The 23598-nt window shown below is 36.0% G+C and overlaps 1 protein-coding gene across 12 annotated transcripts in view; it reads right to left on the bottom strand.

Moving 5' to 3' along the window:
* LOC127844536 (transmembrane protein 241-like) overlaps positions 1-22022 on the bottom strand; it is a 231399-nt gene extending 209377 nt beyond the window's left edge. For 7 of the 12 annotated variants that reach the window (XR_008032795.1, XR_008032790.1, XR_008032793.1 and 4 more), the window contains exons 1-5: positions 21917-21973; positions 18968-19086; positions 18193-18239; positions 12242-12325; positions 2189-2270 (exon numbers count right to left, since the gene is read on the bottom strand). Coding sequence is in view for 6 of the 12 variants with exons in the window: in XM_052374867.1 (XP_052230827.1) it covers positions 2189-2270; positions 12242-12325; positions 18193-18239; positions 18968-19086; positions 21917-21959 (375 nt within the window). In the remaining 6 variants the exon portion in view is untranslated. Of the gene's footprint in view, positions 1-2188; positions 2271-12241; positions 12326-18192; positions 18240-18967; positions 19087-21916 lie in introns of all 12 variants that reach the window. The other 5 variants (XM_052374870.1, XM_052374868.1, XM_052374872.1 and 2 more) reach the window with 5 other exon arrangements.
* Positions 22023-23598: the final 1576 nt, after the last annotated feature.

The following is a 23598-nucleotide window of genomic DNA, read 5'->3' as shown; positions in this document are numbered from 1 at the left end:
TGGCACAAGTCTGTATATATGGATAAGAGGATGATGCACACTAAATGGCACTGTACACCATCTGTTAATAACAGAGTTATGGCCCTTGGTATGTTGCAAAAATGCTCACTTTTGTGTCCGGAGCCATATCTTGGAATTGCTATGGCGGATTTCATTGAAACTTGGTATGAGTATATATATATATATATATATATATATGTATGAATATATATATCAGGGTTCCAAGCTTTTTGTATGAACAAAATTCCCTGATTCTCCCCTGATTTTTCCCTGATGGAAAATTAAAATTCCAGGATCATAATTTCGACCTATTTCTTGTTTTAGACACTCTCAATAAATAGCAGTTGCAGACAATAACATGTATTTTATTTATGTAATTTTAAAGCCATTGCCTCCAATCTTCCCTCACAGCCATCCTTTCCGCGCCCTTTCATTTATTTTCATTTAATGTTTGTTTTGCAACACTAATTGGAACATATTGTTACGTAATTCAACATTTTTAAACAGTAACAGGAACAACAGTACTAAGAGAACGTCGGGAAAGTCTGACCAAACAAAATTCCCTGTTTTTTTCCTGATTTCAAGAACTTTTCCCTAATTCCATGACTTTTCCTTGACTGGAAAAAGTGATAAGTTAATAACGGAGTTAAGGCCCTTTGTATGTTGAAAAAATGCTCACTTTTGTGTCCGAAGCATATCTTGGAGTTGCTATGGCGGATTTCATCGAAACTTGGTATGAGTATATATATGGATAAGAGGATGATGCACGCCAAATGGCATTGTACACCATCTGTTGATAACAGATTTATGGCCCTTTGTATGTTGAAAAAAACAAAATGCTTTTTTGTGTCTGGATCCATATCTTGGAAGTGCTTTGGCAGATTTCATTGAAACTTGGTATGAGTGTCCATCGAAGCATATTGGCGGGGGATATCAATTCAACGAATTTGCTTGTTTTATTTAAAGAATGTAGTAGGTACACATGACACGAAATGTACATATATCTGGGCTCATTACTCTTCAGCTGGGCAACCAACATACTAAAGATGGTTGCCTGTGCTGGTAGCCAATAGTAAAAAGTTAGTTCCCATCCCTGCACATACATCACTTCGTAACAACATGACTAGTAACCCCGCATTGATTGTCAGCTATATATCACTGCCAGTCTGGGCATGAATAATGTCATGCACCTCTTCACATCATGGCCATGATATAATTAACGTTTTTACTGCACAGCATGAGAAATGTTAAAGTACTGGCAGTTAGCTCTACAAACTGAACACATTTTATGCTACTGCCATGTCCATGGCTTATACCAAGTGCACATAACTGAATAATGTTAAAGTCATAACGTTAAAAAGTGTCTTTCACATATAATTATGAAGATGACACATCAGAGTTTTCATGAAATTTCTAGAGAACTGACAAAGCAACTTATTCCAAAAGCTCACAATATTTATGACTTTGCAATGTCTAAGTATAATAATAATAGTGGTACATAACATTTAAACAAAGAAATGTATGGATCATTAGGAATAAAACAAGTCATGCACATCTTCACTGCATGGTGATAATGTATTTAAGTTTAAATGGAATCTCGTACAAAATGTAGAAGTAGTTAATTCCAAACACTTTGAACATTTTATGCAGACAAAGTAACCAAAAACACTGACTTATGGACTGACACCTAACGGTATAACCCCTTTAAACCTTATTTGCAGGCGTATAATATTTATAATTATTTCCCATTTTACATCATTTATAGGGACAAATTTTTTTGCCAAATATCCACTATCAACTAACACTAAAGCACACTCGATTTACAATCATGAGGTGCAAAGATAACAGACATATGGCATGTTGTACAACAAAATTAAACATTTAATATGAAATGCATACATGTTATCATGACTATTAAAAATGTGTTTTGTGCATTTACTTTTTCTTACGATAATTTTCATGACTATTAAAAGATGTGTTTGGTGCATTTACCTTTTCTTACAAAAATTACGATTTTTTAATATTGATTAACCTTTAGTAAGCTCTAAAGTTCCATATATCAGACATCCAATATAAACGGAACAGAAATAGGCAAGCACAAAATGAATAACACATTAATAGAACTCTTTAAAGTTTTGCAATTCAACAGAATAATTAATGTCTAAAACTAAGTGTTTCAAATCTTTACCAGTGTAGCAAGTGCCTTGGAGCAGGAATAGATTGAAGCTACGAAAAGCATCATACCAGGCAGCCAGCTAGCAATGTCCTGTCTGTAAGAAATAGAAAAAAAATGAGTCTTGATCTGGGAAAACAGGACTTAATGCATGTGGGTAAAGTGTCAACTAATCAGGGACGATAGTTTCCGCTTTAATTAAATTTTTTGTTCTAGAGACTAAGAGAAGTCTGTTCCACAGAAATCCAGTTTAGGCAGAAAGTGTTGGCCATGATTTGCCTGTGCTGACTGCACAGGCTAATCTGGGACAATACTTTGCGCACATTCATTAAACCCCATTTTTTCACAGGGAGGCAGTAATATAAACAGTAATACTCCAAGACAAAAATGATGGATTGTCAAGAATTCTTTCACTCTATTTTTAAATAAAAAAATATGTATCTATGTATCCACAAAAAAAATACAATTTTTTCTACGATTTCACACAGTGACTTCGATTGTTTGGCTCATGTGGTCCCCGATTCAAAATCAGCCTATATATTTTCCCAATAAAAATTCTGTACTTTTTCAAATAGGTCTTAAGTGTGGTTACAAGATTTTTTTAAAGATTTGAACTTGTGACCTAGTTTTTGGAGACACATGACACAGATAAAAACTCTGCCTATATACATTTATTGTCAACACATGCACATTTTTACCTAGTTTCATGAAGATTTGATGAAAAACGTGTAACATGTAACATAAGATTAATTTTGTTATTCATTGTTAAAAGAGTGTTGTTTTTTCAAGATTGAACCTGATGACCTTGGTTTTTGAAAGCATGTGACCCAGATAAAAACTATACTCAGATATTGCCAACACAAGCATTCTTGCCAAGTTTCATCAAGCTTGAATCATATTTGTGGCCTCTAGTATGGTCACATTTAAGAAGTGACTTGGTGACCTTGTTTTTGGTCACATATGACCCAGATTCAACATCAGCCTAGTAAATGCCAAGATAAACATACTGTCTTAGTTTTATAAAAAATGAGTCATAAATGTGGCCTCTAGAGTGGAGACTAGAATTTTCTATGATTTGCTTTGGCAATCTAGTTGTTTCTACGTGTGTAACCCAGATCAAAACTCGGCCCAAATATTTTACAAATAAACATTCATCAAGATTGAGTCATACATGCAGCTCTTAAGTGGTAACAAGGTTTTTCTAAGATTTGACCTACCCTTGTCAAAAAAGTGAGCAAAATCCGGTTATAACCCAGTTTTAAACTGGGTTTAACCCTGCGGTATTGGCACCGAGCTAAAAGCGAGTCTTTTAAACACACTTTTTGCTTACCAACTTGGTTTTATCTGAGTTGAATCTTGGTTTAACTCGCTTAAAGCCAACATAGTGGGTTTTTTTAACCGTCTTAAGTGGGTTTAAAGTGAGTTTTTTTCATGCATCTGTGTTAAACTCTGCGGTATTTGCACTGTGCTAAAAGCGGGTTTTTCAGACACGCTTTTAGCTTACCGACTGGGTTTTTTAGCTTACCGACTTGGTTTTTTCTGAGTTAAATCTTGGTTTTACTCGCTTTAAACCAACATAGTGGGTTTTTTAACCATCTTAAGTGGGTTTAAAGTGAGTATGATTTTCTACAAGTTGGTTTTTTGAGGTTTTTTAAACATGCTTAGACCAACTTCTATCTGTGAAGTTGGTTTTAAGTGGGTAAAAAGTGTGTTTTTTATGTGAGCTATAAGCAGGCTAAACACGGTTTTTAAGTGAGCGAAAAGTGAGCTGAAAGCACGCCTTTGTTAGTTTTTTTCACAGTGAAAACATGCTTTTAACTCGCTTTAAACCTAGTTATTAACAGTATTTTATCTGTGAAAAAACAAAAGAAATTTGTGGGTTTGGCTAAGTTGATTTTTGTGGGTTTTAACAGTGTTTTAGTGAGTTTTTTTAAGAAAGTAGGTTTTTTGTGAGCCTTTTGTGGGATTTTGCAGTGTGAAAAAAAATAATTTTGGACTGATATGTTCTAGAAAAAATAGTTTTTGTGAAGCAATTACAACAGTTCATTATAAGCCCCATGTGGTTAAAAGGGAAAAAAACACAATGTGTACGAAAATTATGTTTATATGACAAAAATAGTACACCGCAAATTAATACAAACAGATTATTTTTACAATACATTATAAAATAATAGACATTTATGGAAGATTTTAAAGCAAAAGGTTGACCGCAATGGACCACTGCGGGTGGAGTATTTAGACCGCAGCTGCTGCAGAGACCTGGATCTCAGCTGTTGGAGGTACCTGAACCGCAGTGGAATGAGGAACCTGGATTTCAGCTTATGGAGGGACCTTGACGGCATACGGTGTTGGGACCTGCACAGCAGCTACTGGAGAGACCTTGACTGCTAGGGGACCTGGAAAGCAGCCAGTGCAGGGAATTAGACCTGATCTTGGCGGGTGGAGGGACCTGGAAAGCAGCTGGTAGAGACCTGGAAAGCGGGCCCTGGAGCGACACGTAGTTGTACCATTGATGCTGCTTGTGTCCTTCTCCTCTTGAGCATCTCTTATGCCAGTTGATCTGCAAAGGATTAATACCATATCACTTTCAAAAGGGCAAGGCATTCTTCAAACATGTTGATTGGTTATGTTTTCATTCCACTTAACTATGAAATATTGCTGTTATGGTAATCTTTTTGCTTTAATAATAATAAATTTAAGTTATTTGCTTGTTGTTTTTGTTTGTTTATTTTTGAAATTTTAATCCCGTGATCACATGTGACTAAGCACTTTTCATCAATTATTAAAAGAAATTGCGTTTGGTAGAAAATGCAGTTTGAAAATGTACCAAGATGCGTGGTCTCATTTGGCTGTGTGGTCTGGTGGCATTGTAAATGCAATAACCTGTATAGTTTACCTCTCAACAAATCGAGCTTTCTTGGTCAAGGACAGGGCGAGGTTTTCCCACTGTTGTTCCCCTCAAGTTTGCCAGCTTGTGCAGGGTAAAAACCAGGTTTAAAAGTCCATACATCAGGCAGGCGATGATGCACATTCTTTCCAAAGGATCTTCCCATTGATGTCAATTTTGCCTTGTGGCAAGAGTTTAACCTTCAAAATTAAAATATATAAGTTCTAATTAAGTATGAGGGAAAGAAATCCGTTCAGTAATAACCAGAAATAGATATAAATAAAATTTTAGATGACAATAACCATGAAACACAACCATAATTATTCACTGTACACAACATTTACACTTTTTCATGTGTAAGTTTATCTATTTTTGCTTCAAAATGTGTTGTTTATCCTTTAAATTGCAATACAATAACTTATCCATTTACATTTCCCAGTGACAATACATAAATATGATAATGATCATAATTAATTCAATAAACTAAATAAAAAAAGGGGTGAAGAAATGACAATACAAACCTGTTAAAACTGTTCTTCAGTATTCCAAAAACAACAACAGGCAGTTCAACCTCCTTTCCAACCAACTTATTATTGATTTCCACATTGCAGTAAAAAACACATTGTTTTCATCACACAATACTTCATGCTGACAGAATTTCAAGACATTTTACACTACCATTATAAGTCTTTCACTTCATTATATTAATGTTGCTGAATTAAATTTAGCTCAATATTCAATTGCTGACACCAGCTTATTTTTCAAAAGTTGTTGTTTTCAAAAAGATAACTTCCTCAGTGCAATAGCCAATCAAAAGCCTTATATCTTATTCCACACAGCCTTATCTCTAGGCAAACCCCATCAGTAGCCTTATCTACCCCTAGATAATCAGTACCCTGTTTAGCTCTGAATGCCTGACAGATTGTTATCTGTTTATTGTTAGTGGTGTGAAATAAGGGTGTTTATAGGTATTGTCTTGTTATTTTGTTGACAGTTTATGTAACACAGGTCATGTTTGGCATTTTATTATTTAATTGCAAATTAAGAAAATGGATATGATGGTATCATATGCAAATATCAAAATCTTGCATAACTTATGTACAAAAATAAATAGATTATTTCCAAAATAATGTTTCCAATACCATAATTATTTAAATATGCAGATTTAACAAGTAAATACTGTTTTAAAAAAATATAAACAATCATATGAGATTGTTTAAAAAAAATAAAAAATTAAGACATAAAACAATCATAAGATATTGTTTATAATAAAAACAAACATAAAGAAAAAATTCAAAGTGAAACACAAACTCTTTCATTTTCATGTATAAAACTAAGCTTGACCATTGTTATAGTTTTTGTCAGTGATACTTGTTGTCCATCTGTGAACCTGTGATAATCTGAAAGAGCCATTTTCATCCAATATTCCCTAAAAATTATGGGGAGCACACAAATGTACAATAGGGACAATGGCAAACAAGCTGTAAAAAAAGCCCCTTTACAATTGACTTGTTTTATTTATGGCTATAAACATTAAACAAAGACCCAGTTGAAGAATTATTGTTTCATTGATGAGTTATATTAATAAACAAAAGACCAACTTGTTGAAAAGTGTGTTAAAGTGAGTCTTTAAGCCTCGTTGCAGCTCTCAACTTATTTACAAAAAGACCAAGTTAAACTCGCTTAAACCCACTTCTGTTTAAAAAAAGACCAACTTCTGTTGTAAAAGACTCGCTTATAAAACAAAAAGACACACTTAAACACACATAAACCAACTCATAAATAAAAAGGCTCACTTTTGACACACAAAAAACCGACTTCTTACAGAAAAAAACTCGCTTAAACACACATCTTCTTAAAATAACCAACTTTAAACTCAGTTAAGCACAGTTTAGCGCACATAAAACTCACTTTTATTAGCAAAAACCAACTTCCGCTAAGAAAAACTCAGAAAAAACACAGTTTTATGTTGGTTTAAGTGTGTTTTGGTATGAAAGTGGGTTATTTTTTGACAAGGGTTGTGACCTAGTTTTTGAACCCATGTAACATTGATTCCACCTCTGCCTATATATTGTCCATATAAAAATTCTGACCACGTCTAAACAGGATTGGACGAAAAATGTGGTCTCTTGAGTGGTAACGAGCTAAAAGTTGACTACTCACATCGCACAAATACGGACGCCAGACCATATGGTGATCACAAAAGCACATCTAAAGCACTTTGTGCTCAGGTAAACCAACAAGAGCACCGCCTTGCCGGTTCAGACCGTTCATCTATTTTTCTTTTAAAGGTGTAGGGACCTTTCTCAATTTCAATCACAAAGGAGGGAGGGGTGGAGTGGAGATGGGTGTATAGTGTGGGGGTGTGGTCATTTATTACAAAACTGCAAAAAAACTGCAAACAAAAAAAAATGTTGGGGGGGGGGGGGGGGGGATTCTTGGGTAGGATGGTTGGACGGTATTTTAAAAATAAAATAATAAAAATAAATATTTGTGTTTTTTAACCATGTTTGAAAAAAAAACAAGATGTGATTGTCAGAAACACAATGCCCCCTATTGCGCCGCTTTGAAAAAAAATTGTTTGTTTTTACCTTTGACCTTGAAGGATGACCTTGACCTTGAACTTCCACCACTCAAAATGTGCAGCTTTATGCGAACGCCGCTTTGAAATATTTTTGTTTGACCTTTGACCTTGAAGGATGACCTTGACCTTGAAGGATGACCTTGACCTTGAACTTCCACCACTCAAAATGTGCAGCGTCATGATAATGCCGCTTTGTTTTTGTGTTTTTTTTACCTTTGACCTTGAAGGATGACCTTGACCTTGAAGAATGACCTTGACCTTGAACTTCCACCACTCAAAATGTGCAGCTTCATGAGAACGCCGCTTTGAATTTCTTTCTTTTGAACTTTGACCTTGAAGGATGACCTTGATCTTGAAGGATGACCTTGACCTTGAACTTCCACCACTCAAAATGTGCAGCTTCATGAGAAAGCCGCTTTGATTTTATTTTATTTCTTTTTCTACCTTGAAGGATGACCTTGACCTTCAACTTCCACCACTCAAAATGTGCAGCTTCATGATAACGCCGCTTTGAATTTTTATATTTTTTTTTTATAGCTTTGACCTTGAAGGATCACCTTGACCTTGAAGGATGACCTAGATCTTCCACCACGCAAAATGTGCAGCTTCATGATAACGCCGCTTTGAAAATATTTTTTTTACCTTTGACCTTGAAGGATGACCTTGATGAATAACCTTGACCTTGAACTTCCACCACTCAAAATGTGCAGCTTCATGAGAACGCTGCTTTGAATTATTTTTTTGACCTTTGACCTTGAATGATTACCTTGACCTTGAAGGATGACCTTCACCTTGATTTCCACCACTCAAAATGTGCAACTTGATGAGAATGCCGCTTTGAAAAAAAAAAAAAATTACCTTGAAGAATGACGTTGACCTTGAACTTCCACCACTCAAAATGTGCAGCTTCATGGGATACACATGCATGCAAAATATCAAGTTGCTATCTTCAATATTAAAAAAGCTATGCCCAAAGTTTTCGGTCGGACAGACCCCATATATTTGACATTTGACCTTGAAGGATGACCTTGACCTTCACCTTTCACCACTCAAAATGTTCAGCTCCATGAGATACACATGCATGCCAAATATCAAGTTCCTATCTTCAATATTGAAAAAGTTATGGCCAATGTTAGTTTTCGGTCGGACAGACACCATAAATTTGACATTTGACCTTGAAGGATGACCTTGACCTTGACCTTTCACCACTCAAAATGTGCAGCTCCATGAGAAACACATGCATGCCAAATATCAAGTTGCTATTTTCAAAAGTGAAAAGGTTATGGCCAATGTTAATTTTTTTTTCGGACGGACGAACAGACTGACTGACATACTGACGGACAGTTCAACTGCTATATGCCACCCTACCGGGGGCATAAAAATTATTTTTTTGGGGTGGGGGTGGGGGGCATTAGTGTCAGGGTGTGGTGGTCATTTATTAGATGATCTTTAATTTAAAAAAAAATGGGGGGTATTGAGGGGGGATTGGGGGGGATTCGGGGGGGGGCATGGGGGATGGTTTGGGTGGAGTCTACTGTGGTATGTCAGGTAAGAGTTGTTTTGTCAAAGTATCAATTGAATCTAATCATAAATAAAGAAGTTATGGCAATTTTAGCAAAATTTAATAATTTGACCTTGCGAGTCAAGGTCATTCAAAGGTCAAGGTAAAATTCAACTTGCCAGGTACAGTACCCTCATGATAGCATGAAAGTATTTGAAGTTTAAAAGCAATAGCCTTGATACTTTAGAAGTAAAGTGGATTTAAACACAAAATGTAACCAAATATTCAAAGTTACTAAGTAAAAAAAGGGCCATAATTTCGTAAAAATGACAACCAGAGTTATGCAACTTGTCCTTTACTGTCCCCTTTGATAGTTTGCGAGCGTTCCAAGTATAAAAGCAATATCTTTACATGTAATACTTTAGGGGTAAAGTGGACCACAACACAAAACTTAACCAAATTTTCAAGTATAAAGGGCCCATAATTCCGTCAAAATGCCAGTCAGAGTTACATAACTTTGCCTGCACAGTCCCCTTTTGATAGTTAGTAAGTGTTGCAAGTATGAAAGCAATAGCTTTGATACTTTAGGAAACAAGGGCTGTTTGTAAAACATGCATGCCCCCCATATGGGCTCTAAGTTGTAGTGACAGCCATGCATTTTGTAAATATGTTTTTGTCACTGTGACCTTGACCTTTGACCTAGTGACCTGAAAATCAACAGGGGTCAACTGCGAGTCATGATCAATGTACCTATGAAGTTTCATGATCCTAGCCATAAGCTTTCCTGAGTTATCATCAGGAAACCATTTTACTATTTCGGGTCACTGTGACCTTGACTTTTGACCTAGTGACCTGAAAATCAATAGGGGTCATCTGCCATTCATGATCAATGTACCTATCAAGTTTCATGATCCTAGGTATAAGCGTTCTTGAGTTATCATCCGGAAACCATTTTACTATTTCGGGTCACCGTGACCTTGACCTTTGACCTAGTGACCTGAAAATCAATAGGGGTCATCTGCTAGTCATGATCAATCTACCTATCAAGTTTCATGATCCTAGGCATAAGCGTTCTTGAATTATCATCCGGAAACCATTTTACTATTTCGGGTCACAGTTACCTTGACCTTTGACCTAGTGACCTCAAAATCTATAGGGGTCATCTGTGAGTCATGATCAATGTACCTATGAAGTTTCATGATCCTAGGCCTAAGCGTTCTTGAGTTATCGTCTGACAACCACCTGGTGGACGGACCGACCGACCGACAGACTGACAGACCGACCGACCGACATGAGCAAAGCAATATACCCCCTCTTCTTTGAAGGGGGGCATAAAAATGTGATGGGGTGGGAAGGGGGGGGGGGGGTAGGGCGGGTAGAAGGGTGAGAGGGGGGTAACAATGTGGGGTGGGGTAATTCATAAGATATTATAAAAAAAAATTGGGGGGTGGGGGGTAGGGAGGAGTGAAAGGGGGGTATAATGTGGGGTGTGGTAATTTATAAGATGTTTTAAAAAAATTTGGAGGGGGGGGGGTGGGGGGGTAGGGGGGGTGGAGGATGACAGGGGATAATAATGTGGGGTGTGGTTATTTATAAAATGTTTAAAAAAATGGGGGGGTGGTGGGGGGTAGGTGGAGTGGGGGGTGAGAGGGGGTAATAATGTGGGGTGCGGTAATTTATTAGATTAAAAAAAATAAAAATTGGGAGGGGTCATCTGCCAGTCATGATCAATCTACCCATGAAGTTTCATGATCCTAGGCGTTTGCGTTCTTGAGTTATCATCCGGAAACCATTTTACTATTTCAGGTCACCGTGACCTTGACCTTTAACCTAGTGACCTGAAAATCAATAGGGGTCATCTGCGAGTCATGATCAATCTACCCATGAAGTTTCATGATCCTAGGCGTATGCGTTCTTGAGTTATAATCCGGAAACCATTTTACTATATTTGGGTCACCGTGACCTTGACCTTTGACCAAGTGACCTGAAAATCAATAGGGGTCATCTGCGAGTCATGATCAATCTACCCATAAAGTTTCATGATCCTAGGCGTATGCGTTCTTGAGTTATCATCCGGAAACCATTTTACTATTTCGGGTCACCGTGACCTTGACCTTTGACCTAGTGACCTGAAAATCAATAGGGATCATCTGCGAGTCATGATCAATCTACACATTAAGTTTCATGATCCTAGGCGTATGCGTTCTTGGGTTATCATCCAGAAACCATTTTACTATTTCGAATCACTGTAACCTTGACCTTTGACCTAGTGACCTCAAATTTAATAGGGGTCATCTGCGAGTCATGATCAATCTACCCATGAAGTTTCATGATCCTAGGCGTATGCGTTCTTGAGTTATCATCCGGAAACCATTTTACTATTTCGGGTCACCGTGACCTTGACCTTTGACCTAGTGACCTCAAAATCAATAGGGGTCATCTGCGAGTCATGATCAATGTACCTATGAAGTTTCATGATCCTAGGCCCAAGCGTTCTTGAGTTATCGTCTGACAACAATCTGGTGGACGGACGTACCGACCGACCTACCGACCGACCTACCGACCGACATGAGCAAAGCAATATACCCCCTCTTCTTCGAAGGGGGGCATAAAAAGTGAATCTAAACACAAAATTTTCAATTTTCTAAGTATTAAAAGGGCACATAATTCTGTCAAAATGCCAGTCAGGGTTACATAACTTTGCCTGCAAAGTCCCCTTATGATAGTTAGTAAGTGTTGCAAGTATGAAAGCAATAGCTTTGATACTTAAGGAATAAAATGGACCTAAACACAAAACTTAACCAAAATTTTCAATTTTCTAAGTATAAAAAGGGCACATAATTCTGTCAAAATACAAGCCAGAGTTATCTCACTTTGTCTGCCCAGTCCCCTAATGATAGTTAGTAAGTGTACCAAGTTTGAATGCAATAGCATTGATACTTTTTGAGAAAAAAGGACCTTAACGCAAAACTTAACCGGACGCTGACGCCAAGGTGATGACAATAGCTCATTTTTTTGTTTCAAAAAATAGATGACCTAAAAACAACACCATAGTACTCCAACCGTAAACCAAAAACAATAGCAAAGTATTCCAACCTTGTGGCAGTCACCATCAGACTGGGCAGATGTCCAGATGCCCCCAGAAGACTTAACATCAGGAACCCAACGAGGGTCTGCCATCTGAAAGGCATACATGTCAGAACACCAGCATTAACCCTTTACCACTAAGATATGTATTTTTTGCATTTGTAGTCCCTTAGAAAGCTATATTTAGTTAAAGACCTTTTTTTACTGTATTCAAGTTTTGAAGGCTTCATTTCCAAACCTATGATACTGATGAGCAGCAAACAGCATAAAACTTGAACAGACTGCGAGTTACTCATAAGCAAAAGTTATACATGTAGAAGGCACATAATTATGTTATAACAATATCAGTAAAACCAAGAGCACCGCCTAGCTGGTGCAGACCGCTCATCTATTTTTCTTTTAAAAGGTGAAGGGACCTATCTCAATACCTCAATCAAAAAGGAGGTAGGAGTGGGGGTGGAGAGGGGTGTATAGTGTGGGAGTGTGGTCATTTATTACATTATCTTTCAAAAATAAGAAAAAATAGGTGTATACATGTACTGTGGGAGTGTGGTCATTTATTACATAATCTTTCAAAAATATAAAAAACAAAAAACCGTCAGAGACGGGTGATGCTCCCCAAAGGTTTTTTTTGTCAGAATATTGCACTATATATTCAAATAAAAGGAAACCTCTTGAGGGGCATAACTTTGGACAAAATAATACGATGGATTGTTTAGCAACTTAAAAATTTCAAAGGGCCATAACTCTCTAAATAAATCATCTAACCAGAACCCACTAATAACATGCGCATCTCCTCAAGGTAGTTAAGCTTCCCATAAAGCTTCATTGAAGTCCTGTCAGTAGTTGGTTAGAAATAGCCCGGACAAGAATTGCGCTATATGTACAGTTTATAGAAAATTTCGAAGGGCCATAACTCTGTAAGAAATCATTCGACCATAAGCGGCTGATAATATGCACATCTCCTGTTGGTAGTGAAGCTTCCCATAAAGTTTCATTGAATTCCCGTGATAAGTTGCTGAGAAATAGCTCGGACAAGAATTGCACTATATGTACAATGGAAAATTTCAAAGGGCCATAACTCTGAGAAAAATCATCCGACCATAACCGGCTGATAATATGCACATCTCCTGTTGGTAGTGAAGCTTCCCATAAAGTTTCATTGAATTCCCGTGATAAGTTGCTGAGAAATAGCTCGGACAAGAATTGCACTATATGTACAATGGAAAATTTCAAAGGGCCATAACTCTGTGAAAAATCATCCGACCATAACCGGCTGATAATATGCACATCTCCTGTTGGTAGTGAAGCTTCCCATAAAGTTTCATTGAATTCCCGTAATAAATTTCTGAGAAATAGCTCGGACAAGAATTGTACTATATGTACAATGGAAAATTTCAAAGGGCCATAACTCTGTGAACAAGAGCTGTCAGAGGACAGTGCGCTTGACTATTCGAGTGCTTGACAATATAACGTAAGCCATCATGGGGAAATTGTTCATATTCAATTATTTATTAGACGATCTTTCAAAAATAAAAAAGGAAAACAAAATAATTTTTTTTTGGGGGGGGGGGGGGTGGGTGTTGATAGGGGGTATAATGTGGGGTGTGGTCATTTATTAGACGATCTTTCAAAAATAAAAAAAGGAAAAAAAAAATTTATGGGGGGGTAGGGGGGGGTGAGAGGGGGTATAATGTGGGGTGGGGTAATTCATTAGATGATGTTTAAAAAAAAAATTGGGGGGGGTAGGGAGGGTGTGGGGTGAGAAAGGGTATAATGTGGGGTGTGGTAATTTATTAGATGATGTTTAAAAAAAAAATTGTTTGGGGGGAAGGTTGGGGGGGAGGGATTCTGGGTAGGGGCGTGGGGTATTGTTTGGGTGGAATCCATTGTGGTATTCAGGTAAGTGTTGTTTTGTCAAAGTAATAATAAAATGTGGTCATAAATAAAGAAGTTATGGCAATTTAAGCAAAATGCTCAATTATCTAAGTGTAAAAGGGGCCATAATTATTTCAAAATGCTTGATACAGTGGTCTGCTCTTGTTTATAGGTTGGGGTCATGTTGGTAAACAAGTATGCAACATATAAAAGCAATATGTCAAAGGATATGGGAAATATTTGTGGTAGTACACAAACTTTAACATAGATTTATCAATAATATGCATATTCTAAGTATAAAAGGGGCAATAATTATGACAAAATGCTTGATAGAGTTGTCTGCTCTTGTTAATAGGTTGGGGTGATGTTGGTAAACAAGTATGCAAAATATAAAAGCAATATGTCAAGGGACAATAAAAATAAATGGGGTAGTACAAAAACTTTAACATTTGCTGCATATTCTAAGTGGAAAAGGGGCCATAATTATAACAAAATGCTTGATAGAGTTGTCTGCTCTTGTTTATAGGTTGGGGTCATGTTGGTCAACAAGTATGCAAAATATGAAAGCAATATGTCAAGGGACAAAGAAAATATTTGGGGTAGTACGAAAACATAAACATTTGCACGCTAACGCAGACGCCGGGGTGAGTAGGATAGCTCCACTATATATATTTTATATAAAATAGTCGAGCTAAAAATCATTCAGGGCCCTCACACTACTTTGGGGGAAGGGGTCCGCAGCCCTTAGGAGGGTGAATTTTCACGGCGTTTCCCTTTTTGGGGAATTTTTTTACTTACTCTCTCATTATTACATTTGTACATGTTTGCACTAAATTCATTGCATTTTTCATAATTTAGTTTGTTTGAAAAGATTAAATTGAAATAGAATTGAGATATAATAATCATGAGACACATCTTTCTATAAAAAAAAAAAAAAAATGTTGGGGGGGGGGGGGGAGTTTTTCCCCCCAAAAGGGGAAAAAAGTATACTTTTCATGTGGGGTACTGCCGCCAAAATTCGGCGGCAGATTTGATAGATTGAGGGCCCTGTCATCCCACCAGAACCGGCTGATAATACGCACATCTCCTCTTGGTAGTGAAGCTTCCCATAAAGTTTCATTGAATTCCGGTCATTAGTTGCTGAGAAATAGCCCGGACAAGAATTGCACTATATGTACAGTTAATGGAAAATTTCAAAGGGCCATAACTCTGTGAAAACTCATCCGACCAGAACTAGCTGATAATATGCACATCTCCCCTTGGTAGTGAAGCTTTCCATAAAATTTCATTGAATTCCGGTCATTAGTTGCTGAGAAATAGCCCCGACAAGAATTGCACTATATGTACAGTTAATGGAAAATTTCAAAGGGCCATAACTCTGTGAAAAATCATCCGACCAGAACCGGCTGATAATATTCACATCTCCTCTTGGTAGTGAAGCGTCCCATAAAGTTTAATTGAATTCCGGTCATTAGTTGCTGAGAAATAGCCCGGTCAAAAATTGTGCACGGACGGACACACGGACGGACGCACAGACGGACGGACAGACGAAGCGGCAACTATATGCTCCCCCCAAAATTGTTTGGGGGAGCATAACAAATGAAAAAAAAATTGGGGGGAGGGGGGATTCTTGGGTGAGATGGTTGGACGGTCTTTCAAAAATAAAATAATTAAAATTAATATTTGTGTTTTCTTATATATATTTTTTTAATGGGGGGGGGGGGGGTATAGTAAGGGGGTGTGTTCATTCATTATATGATCTTTTGAAAATAAGCAAAAATGGGGGGAAAAAACAAAAAAAAATTGGGGGGGGGGATTCTGAGGTGAAGCGTGGGGGATGGTTTGTGTGGAGTCTATTGTGGAATGTAAGGTAAGGGTTGCTTTGTAAAAGTAAGAATCAAATCTGATCATTAATTAAAAAAGATATGGCAATTTTTGCAAAATTTAATATTTTGACTTTGAGAGTCAATGTCATTCAAAGGTCAAGGTCAAATTCAACTTGCCAGGTAAAGTACCCTCATGATAGTATGAAAGTATTTGAAGTTTGAAAGCAATAGCCTTGTTACTTTAGAAGTAAAGTGGATCTAAACACATAATTTAACCAAATATTCAAGGTTACTAAGTCAAAAAAGGGTCATAATTCCGTCAAAATGCCAACCAGAGTTATGCTACTTGTCCGTACAGTCCTCTTATGATAGTTAGCGAGTGTTCCAGCTATGATACTTTAGGAGTAAAGTGGACCAAAACACAAAACTTAACGAAATTTTCAATTTTCTAAGTATAAAGGGGCCATAATTCTGTCAAAATATCAGCAAGAGTTGCATAACTTTGCCTGCACAGTCACCTTATGATAGTAAGTTAATGTTGCAAATATGAAAGCAACAGCTTTGATACTTTAGGAATAAAGTGGACCTAAACACAAAACTTAACCAAATTTTCAATTTTCTAAGTATAAAAAGGCACATAATTCTGTCAAAATGCCAGCCAGAGTTATCTATCTTTGCCTGCCCAGTCCCCTCATGATAGTAAGTAAGTACTTTTCCAAAAAATTGATGAGCTTAAAATGAGTGAAATATTTGAGAATAAGCTGAAAACAGCTTTGACTCTTTGATATTATTACAACCGTTGTTTTATCTAACGAACTTTAGTGGAATCCCACAATAAACATATACAAAACACTGTTATGTGCAATTACTACGCAATTTATTTATTCATCCTTCAAATGGAATTTACTTTATGTGCAGAAGTTATAGATGTGGAAGGACAGTACATGTACTTTGGAACTCAATTGTCATTTTCATCTTTACATTCATACTGATGGTATGAAATAGTTGTGTTGAATCAATGAACATAGACAATAAAAATAGTCCAATTGGGCTATACATATAATTTCAAAACTCTTCAAAGTATGTCACACTTTATTTTCTTTTTTTAATTAACAACTTACTTAATTTAAGCTTTAACACACTTATCTATTAAAAAATATTAAAATATATAATCTCCACTAAAAGCAGTACCGGTAATTTAATCTTGATTTCATGCTATTTTGATATACAGCTAATTCAAATATTTCACACAATTTTTGACAATTGTAATAAATAAATAATTGTGTAAGAGAAATTACATGTACTATTTATTAGTTTGGCTGTGTACCAAAACCTGAGCAACATTCTTGGGAAGGCTTGTACATATTTTAGTAGCAAGTAGTAGCAAATAATTAAAAGCCACTACCGTGACTGTAGATTCACCACTCAAAATGTGCAGCTCCATGAGATACACATGCATGCCAAATATCAAGTTGCTACGTTCAATATTGAATAATTATCTCCCTTTAAAACTTATTACTTCCCTTGGATTTGTATTTTTGACCTTAGACCTTGAAGGATGACCTTGACCTTTTACCACGATGTGTTTGTCAGAAACACAATGCCTTCTGCGCCGCTTTGATTTATTTAACAAAAATATATAATTTGGCAGGTCAGATAATGATGTTCATTTAAAGCTTATTACTTCCCTTGGATTTTTTTTTTTGACCCTGTGACCTAGTTTTTGACCCAGAATGACCCATATTCGAACTTGAACTAGATATTGTCTAGATAAAACTTCTGACCAAGTTTCGTAAAGATCGGATAAAAACTATTTGAAATAGAGAGCGGACACCAAAAGTGTGACAGACTGACAGACAGACTTACAGACAGACGGACAGTTTGAAAACTATATACCCCCTTTTCTTCGAAAGGGGGCATAAAAATATTCCAATTGTTTATTAGGGCAAGTGCACGTTTAACTGTATTTTTAAACTTATATTATAAAGTGCTATCATATGGAATTGTTATGGTGTATAAAAAGCTCAATAAACCAAAAATTGAGTTTAGTGAAAAGTTTTGGGGAAAATTTTGGTCACATTTTTGGGATTGGGAAACAGCCTGTAAGAGGCTGTAAATTTCGGCAAAAAACGAACTGATTTTTGACAATTATACAATCATTTGGGCTGTAAAAAAACTCTGATTTAAAGTCCTAAAGATTCTAGTCTACAACTAATTTGCACAGACTGCAACATGATGTTTAACACATATACATACCCTTGAAATATTGTTGGAAACTGGAATTCCAGCACTGATAGCACATACTGAAAAGAAATATTCACCATGACTTAAGTAACAGACTGGCAAAATATATTGGCATTATTTATTTTAAAAGTTATATGGTTCAACATAATCATGGAACTATATTTTAATGTTTTGCAGTACTGCATTTTCAGTGATTACACTTTTTAACAATTGACCGAATTAAAGATGACAGAAATCTCAGCGATTTTTTTGCAAATTGGGGAGTTTGGCAAAAAACTCTGAAATAGGGGAAATTAATGTTGTGAAATCATCAGATTGTGACTTATGGGTCTTTTTAATTGCTTGCACAAAACAATTCAAATATTCATTTAAATGCATTTTTGCTTGAAATGTTCAGTTTCAGGGCTCATTATGTTTTTTATTCGCAAATAAAGCAATTTTGGAACGCAATTTACAAAATTATTCTTCCATTATGGAATTTTTGGGATGGAAATTTGGAATTTTGTAGTTTTTCTTCAATTGGAAAAGTACATGTACCTATTACGGGTACTTTACAAAGAAGGTAAAAAATCACTGTATCTTAAGTTATTTTTGCAGTGCTTTTGGGAAAACAGGGTGCACTCTGCACAATCTAACCGGGTTAACTTATTCCGCCTAAACTGGATTTTCGCATTGTGAAAACTTCCATTAAACAAAAAATACCATAAAAGTTGAAACCTGAGAAATACTTTACGCATTAAACCCCGTTTTACCATAGTGAGGCTGATTTGTGTTTGATGGCACAAACCTTGTTCACAAAGTGAGTTGCAACAAAGAGCAGACAGTATATGGTGGAATGTTGAATCAATGGTTGCATGGTCCCGTCTCCGAAAAATGTCAATTTCACATGATTCTGAAATGCAAAATCTGCTCAATGCTTTAAATAAACTTATCAACCAAATGTCCAACATAAAGTTGACTTGTTCACAAACACTTATATTTTAGTAAGGCTCCATTGGTCATTGTCGGCTCCGGTACTACTTACCAGTAACCCAGGAACTTTTAAGTATACTTACATGTACGGTAAATATACTTAAACGTACCTGGGAATTAACGACAAATTGGTCATTGTCCGCTGTTAAATGGCCTCTATATTATCAAAACTCACACTTAAATAGCACTTTGATGCAGTTTTTTTTTAAAGAGAAGTTTTAATAAGATAAACAATATCATTTAACGGTAATCGGTAGTGCGTTTTACAACCTCAGATTAAGGACAGGAATACAACTCGGGTACAGTCTAATATCAACCAGGTACGTTAAAGTGTATTTACTGTACACGGGGTACATAAAAGTAGTACCCAAGCAGACAATGACCAAGCAAACTTTAGTAAGCAACTCAATTCAGACTAAAGCATCATTTCCAGAACAAGATGGCCATGTTTGCCCTAAGGCGTTCGGAGTTTAAGTGGTAGTCAAGACTTGACCTGGTAACCTTTCTTACAATACATAATCTAGTACAGTTTTGGATTGGAAAAAAACGCTTCGTTTTAAAGGAGCCTTTTCACAGATTTTGGCATGTTTTGAAGTTTCTCATTAAATGCTTTATATTGATAAATATTAACATTGGGTTTAAAAATCTCCAGTAAAACAACAAGAATACAATTAAAGAATTAAAAAAAAAGTAACCCTCAACGGGGCTCTAACCACTGACCCCTGGAGCCATGGAACAAAAGTCTACTGCTCTATCCACTAGACTATCCGTTCTCATACCATGACCGCTCTATTTTATACTTAATATATGCAATCCTCATAGTATCAAAAAATACGACAACAACAGAATTCTCCAAATTATGAAATCGTTTCAGGTTAAAACACTTTGTAATTTCAGGTTTTTTAATCGTCAAAAGATGCACATATTGGATCTTTTAGAGCATGGTAAATGTTCAGTATTACTGTTTCCTCACAAATATCACAACTTCAAGAGAAATTTATGAATCTGAAAAAAAAATCCATTTTGTCAATATACCAAAGCGTGAAAAGGCCGCTTTAACTAAATTGGGAAATTAGTGTTGTTGTTGTTTTGTAACAAATGTTTCAAAATTGATAATAAAAGTGTTTCAAACTTTCAATATCACATAACATATTTATTAAGGTTGAAGTTACAGGGCTGGATGGAAGATTAACTTAATGCTAAAATCTTAAAATAATTTTAGAAACCTTCCATTTGGAATTTTTAGATCCTGTTTGGGGAAAAAAAATCTTTTTTCCATTGGGAGTGGGGCCGTATATTGGCCCTGGTTTTGAAAGAAAAATCAAATATGTACTGCAGTTTTAAATTGGCATGGATATGGTTAAGAATAATATTCTTATTCAGTTTCATTGCCATTGGTTCACAAATGAAGTATACTATCCTGGGCATTTACAAAGTTATTTAAATAGTTTACCTGATGACACAGTTTTTTATTTGATCAGACCCAAAAAACAATCTTAGCCTAGATGCTGTGAAAAGATTAAAATACTAATAATTTTAAACAAGAATGATACAGAACTGTTGCCTCTGAAGTGGTCCCATTCCCAGTATCAATAATAAAAAAATCCCAAATGACAGCTTAAAAATCACAGTTGAATGTTTTCAAAAACAGAGATTAGTTTTCTTTTTATTTTATTTTTACAACATATCAACATTTAGTTCATCTCCATATCTCGCTGAAGTAAAAACTAAGTAAGTTTATATTTCATCACTTGCTACAATCTGCGGAAAGTTCTTTTAAAACACTGTTGTTGTAAAAAAACCTGTTTGTTAATTTAAGTAAGTTAAGACTTCCATATATGTCCTTATTGACTCTCATGCCCTAATAGACGCGCAGGCAGTCTGATCTGGAGTGCATCGGAATTTATCGGAACAATAAGATAATACTTATGTAGCCTGTAATCCATTGAAGAGTGGCACATAACATCTGAAAACATTGTTTTTGAGGCAATTTTGTTTGCAACACGGTGACACCATAAATATGCTACCGTGGAAGTATACTACATAGGTTACAAACCAACAATAATAATAATGATTGTTGTCAGCACAGGTGAGTGATAAATCATAGAGATATAGACGCGTTTTATTTCTTTTTTCATTACAGACAAACAAATGATATTGGTCTAATGACTAGGGCTATCATAGTCTGTGTGCTTTACGCTGATGACGCCAACTGTATGCCACAATGTTATTGAGCTTTCGGGTGTATTGTTTGTCACACTATAAATACTTATCAACTAGGCGCAGTGAAGTCGCGAAATACCGGGTCAAAATGGATTTAATGGTGAGCGTCTATTAATGGGAAAATATTTAAAAATCTCTTAATGGCAAAATATTTTAAAATATTTAAAAATAAAATGGGATCCACTGCTGATTTGCGTTTAATTTGTAATTGGGTCTGCAGCAGACAATGTCATACGATTGGATTAAACAATTTTGTGAGTGGCAGGCAATGAAAACGTTACACTGTTCAAATGTGAGGAATAGGTTAAAGTGGTTCCAATTTGACGTGCAGGGATCTTGAAAAAACACGCTCAGTGCGCGTCAATAAGGACATATACGGTATGTGTAAAAAATATCCGAATATCAATACAACATCCGAAACATACAGTATGATATAAGTTAAAAAAACACATTGATTTAAGCCTAATTGGAAATGAATCGGATGTATGAAGATATTACATATATTTCCGTAATGCATGCAATAACAATACAGAAGACTAACAAGCACAGCGAGAAAAACCTTGTTTACTATTAAAATTGCCCATGGGTTTATAGTGTTGTTGTTATTGGCGGTCCGTCTAAAATGCGTTTATGACTCATATCCGCGGATATGAACGAAAAGTGCGAATATGAACGAATATAGGCAATATTTATGCGTTTTTTGCAGTATTTTTAAGAACCAATCACTGTTGAATTAAAAATTCACAATATGTGATAAATCTGTTATGACTGTCTCAAAATTAAGCATTTTAATAAAAGCGGTGTTCTGACTGGTCGTTCATATTCGCGGATATGAATTTGGAGTAACTGAAATTAAAATGCCAATGAAAAACGCTTTTAAATTAATTCGATCGTAACATTACACATGGGCGACGTGTATTTTTTTTTTCATAAAACGATTTTCATATAACAAAAATAAAGGAAAATACATTTAAAAAGCCGTTATCTGTTCATATCCGCACTTTTCAGTCATATCCGCGGATATGAGTCATATACGTATTTTAGTCGTACCCTGTTATTGGTCACAAATCGGCCTCAATCTGTTATGTTGTCGTAGCTGCCGATCGAATGCAATCTGAACCATTGTGTACACACCGGTCTATGGAACGCCATGGCTGTCTTACGTTGTTACATTTCTTTCTGTCTTCTCTAGAACGTGTCTTATTATGTCAAACCGTCGTGATATCTTGTCCATATTTGTTGTTGTCTTGTCAAAACACAGTCTTCTTATGTCAAACCGTCATGTTATCTTGTCTGAATGTGGTGCTGACTTATCTAAATACAGTCTTATTATGTTAAACCGTCGTATTATCTTGTCCAAATGTGATTTTTGATTTGTCAAAACACAGTCTTATGATGTCTGATCCGTCGTGTTATCTTGTCTGAATGTAGTGCTGACTTGTCAAAACACAGTCTTATTATGTCAAACAGTAATCCTGTCCAAATGTATTTTTGACTTGTCAAAACACAGTTCTACTATGTCAAACCGTCGTGTAATCTTGTCTAAATCTGGTGCTGACTTGTCAAAATACAGTCTTGTTATGTCAAACAGTCATGTTATCTTGTCTAAATCTGGTGCTGTCTTGTCAAAATACAGTCCTTTTATGTCGAACCGTCGTGTTATCTTGTCCAGATGTGATGTACACTTGTCAAAATACAGTCTTATTATGTCCTATTATGTCGAACAGTCGTGCTATCTTGTCAAAATCAGGAGCTGACTTGTCAAAATATAGTCCTTTTATGTCGAACCGTCGTGTTATCTTGTCCAGATGTGATGTTGACTTGTCAAAATACAGTCTTATCATGTCAAATAGTCGTGTTATCTTGTCAAATTCATGTGCTTACTTGTCAAAATACAGGCCTATTATGTCGAACAGTCGTGCTATCTTGTCAAAATCATGTGCGGACTTGTCAAAATATAGTCATATTATGTCAAACCCTCATTTTATCTTGTCCAGATGTGATGTTTACTTGTCAAAATACAGTCTTATTATGTCAAACAGTCGTGTTATCTTGTCAAAATCATGTGCTGACTTGTCAAAATACAGGCATATTATGTCAAACAGTCGTGCTATCTTGTCAAAATCATGTGCTGACTTGTCAAAATATAGTCCTATTATGTCGAACCGTCGTGTTATCTTGTCCAGATGTGATGTTGACTTGTCAAAATACAGTCTTATTATG

This window comes from Dreissena polymorpha, chromosome 9 (genome assembly GCF_020536995.1).
Source record: "Dreissena polymorpha isolate Duluth1 chromosome 9, UMN_Dpol_1.0, whole genome shotgun sequence".
NCBI lineage: Eukaryota > Metazoa > Mollusca > Bivalvia > Myida > Dreissenidae > Dreissena > Dreissena polymorpha.
The sequence above is the reverse complement of the archived record's forward strand: the minus strand, read 5'-3'. Positions and strand labels throughout refer to the sequence as shown.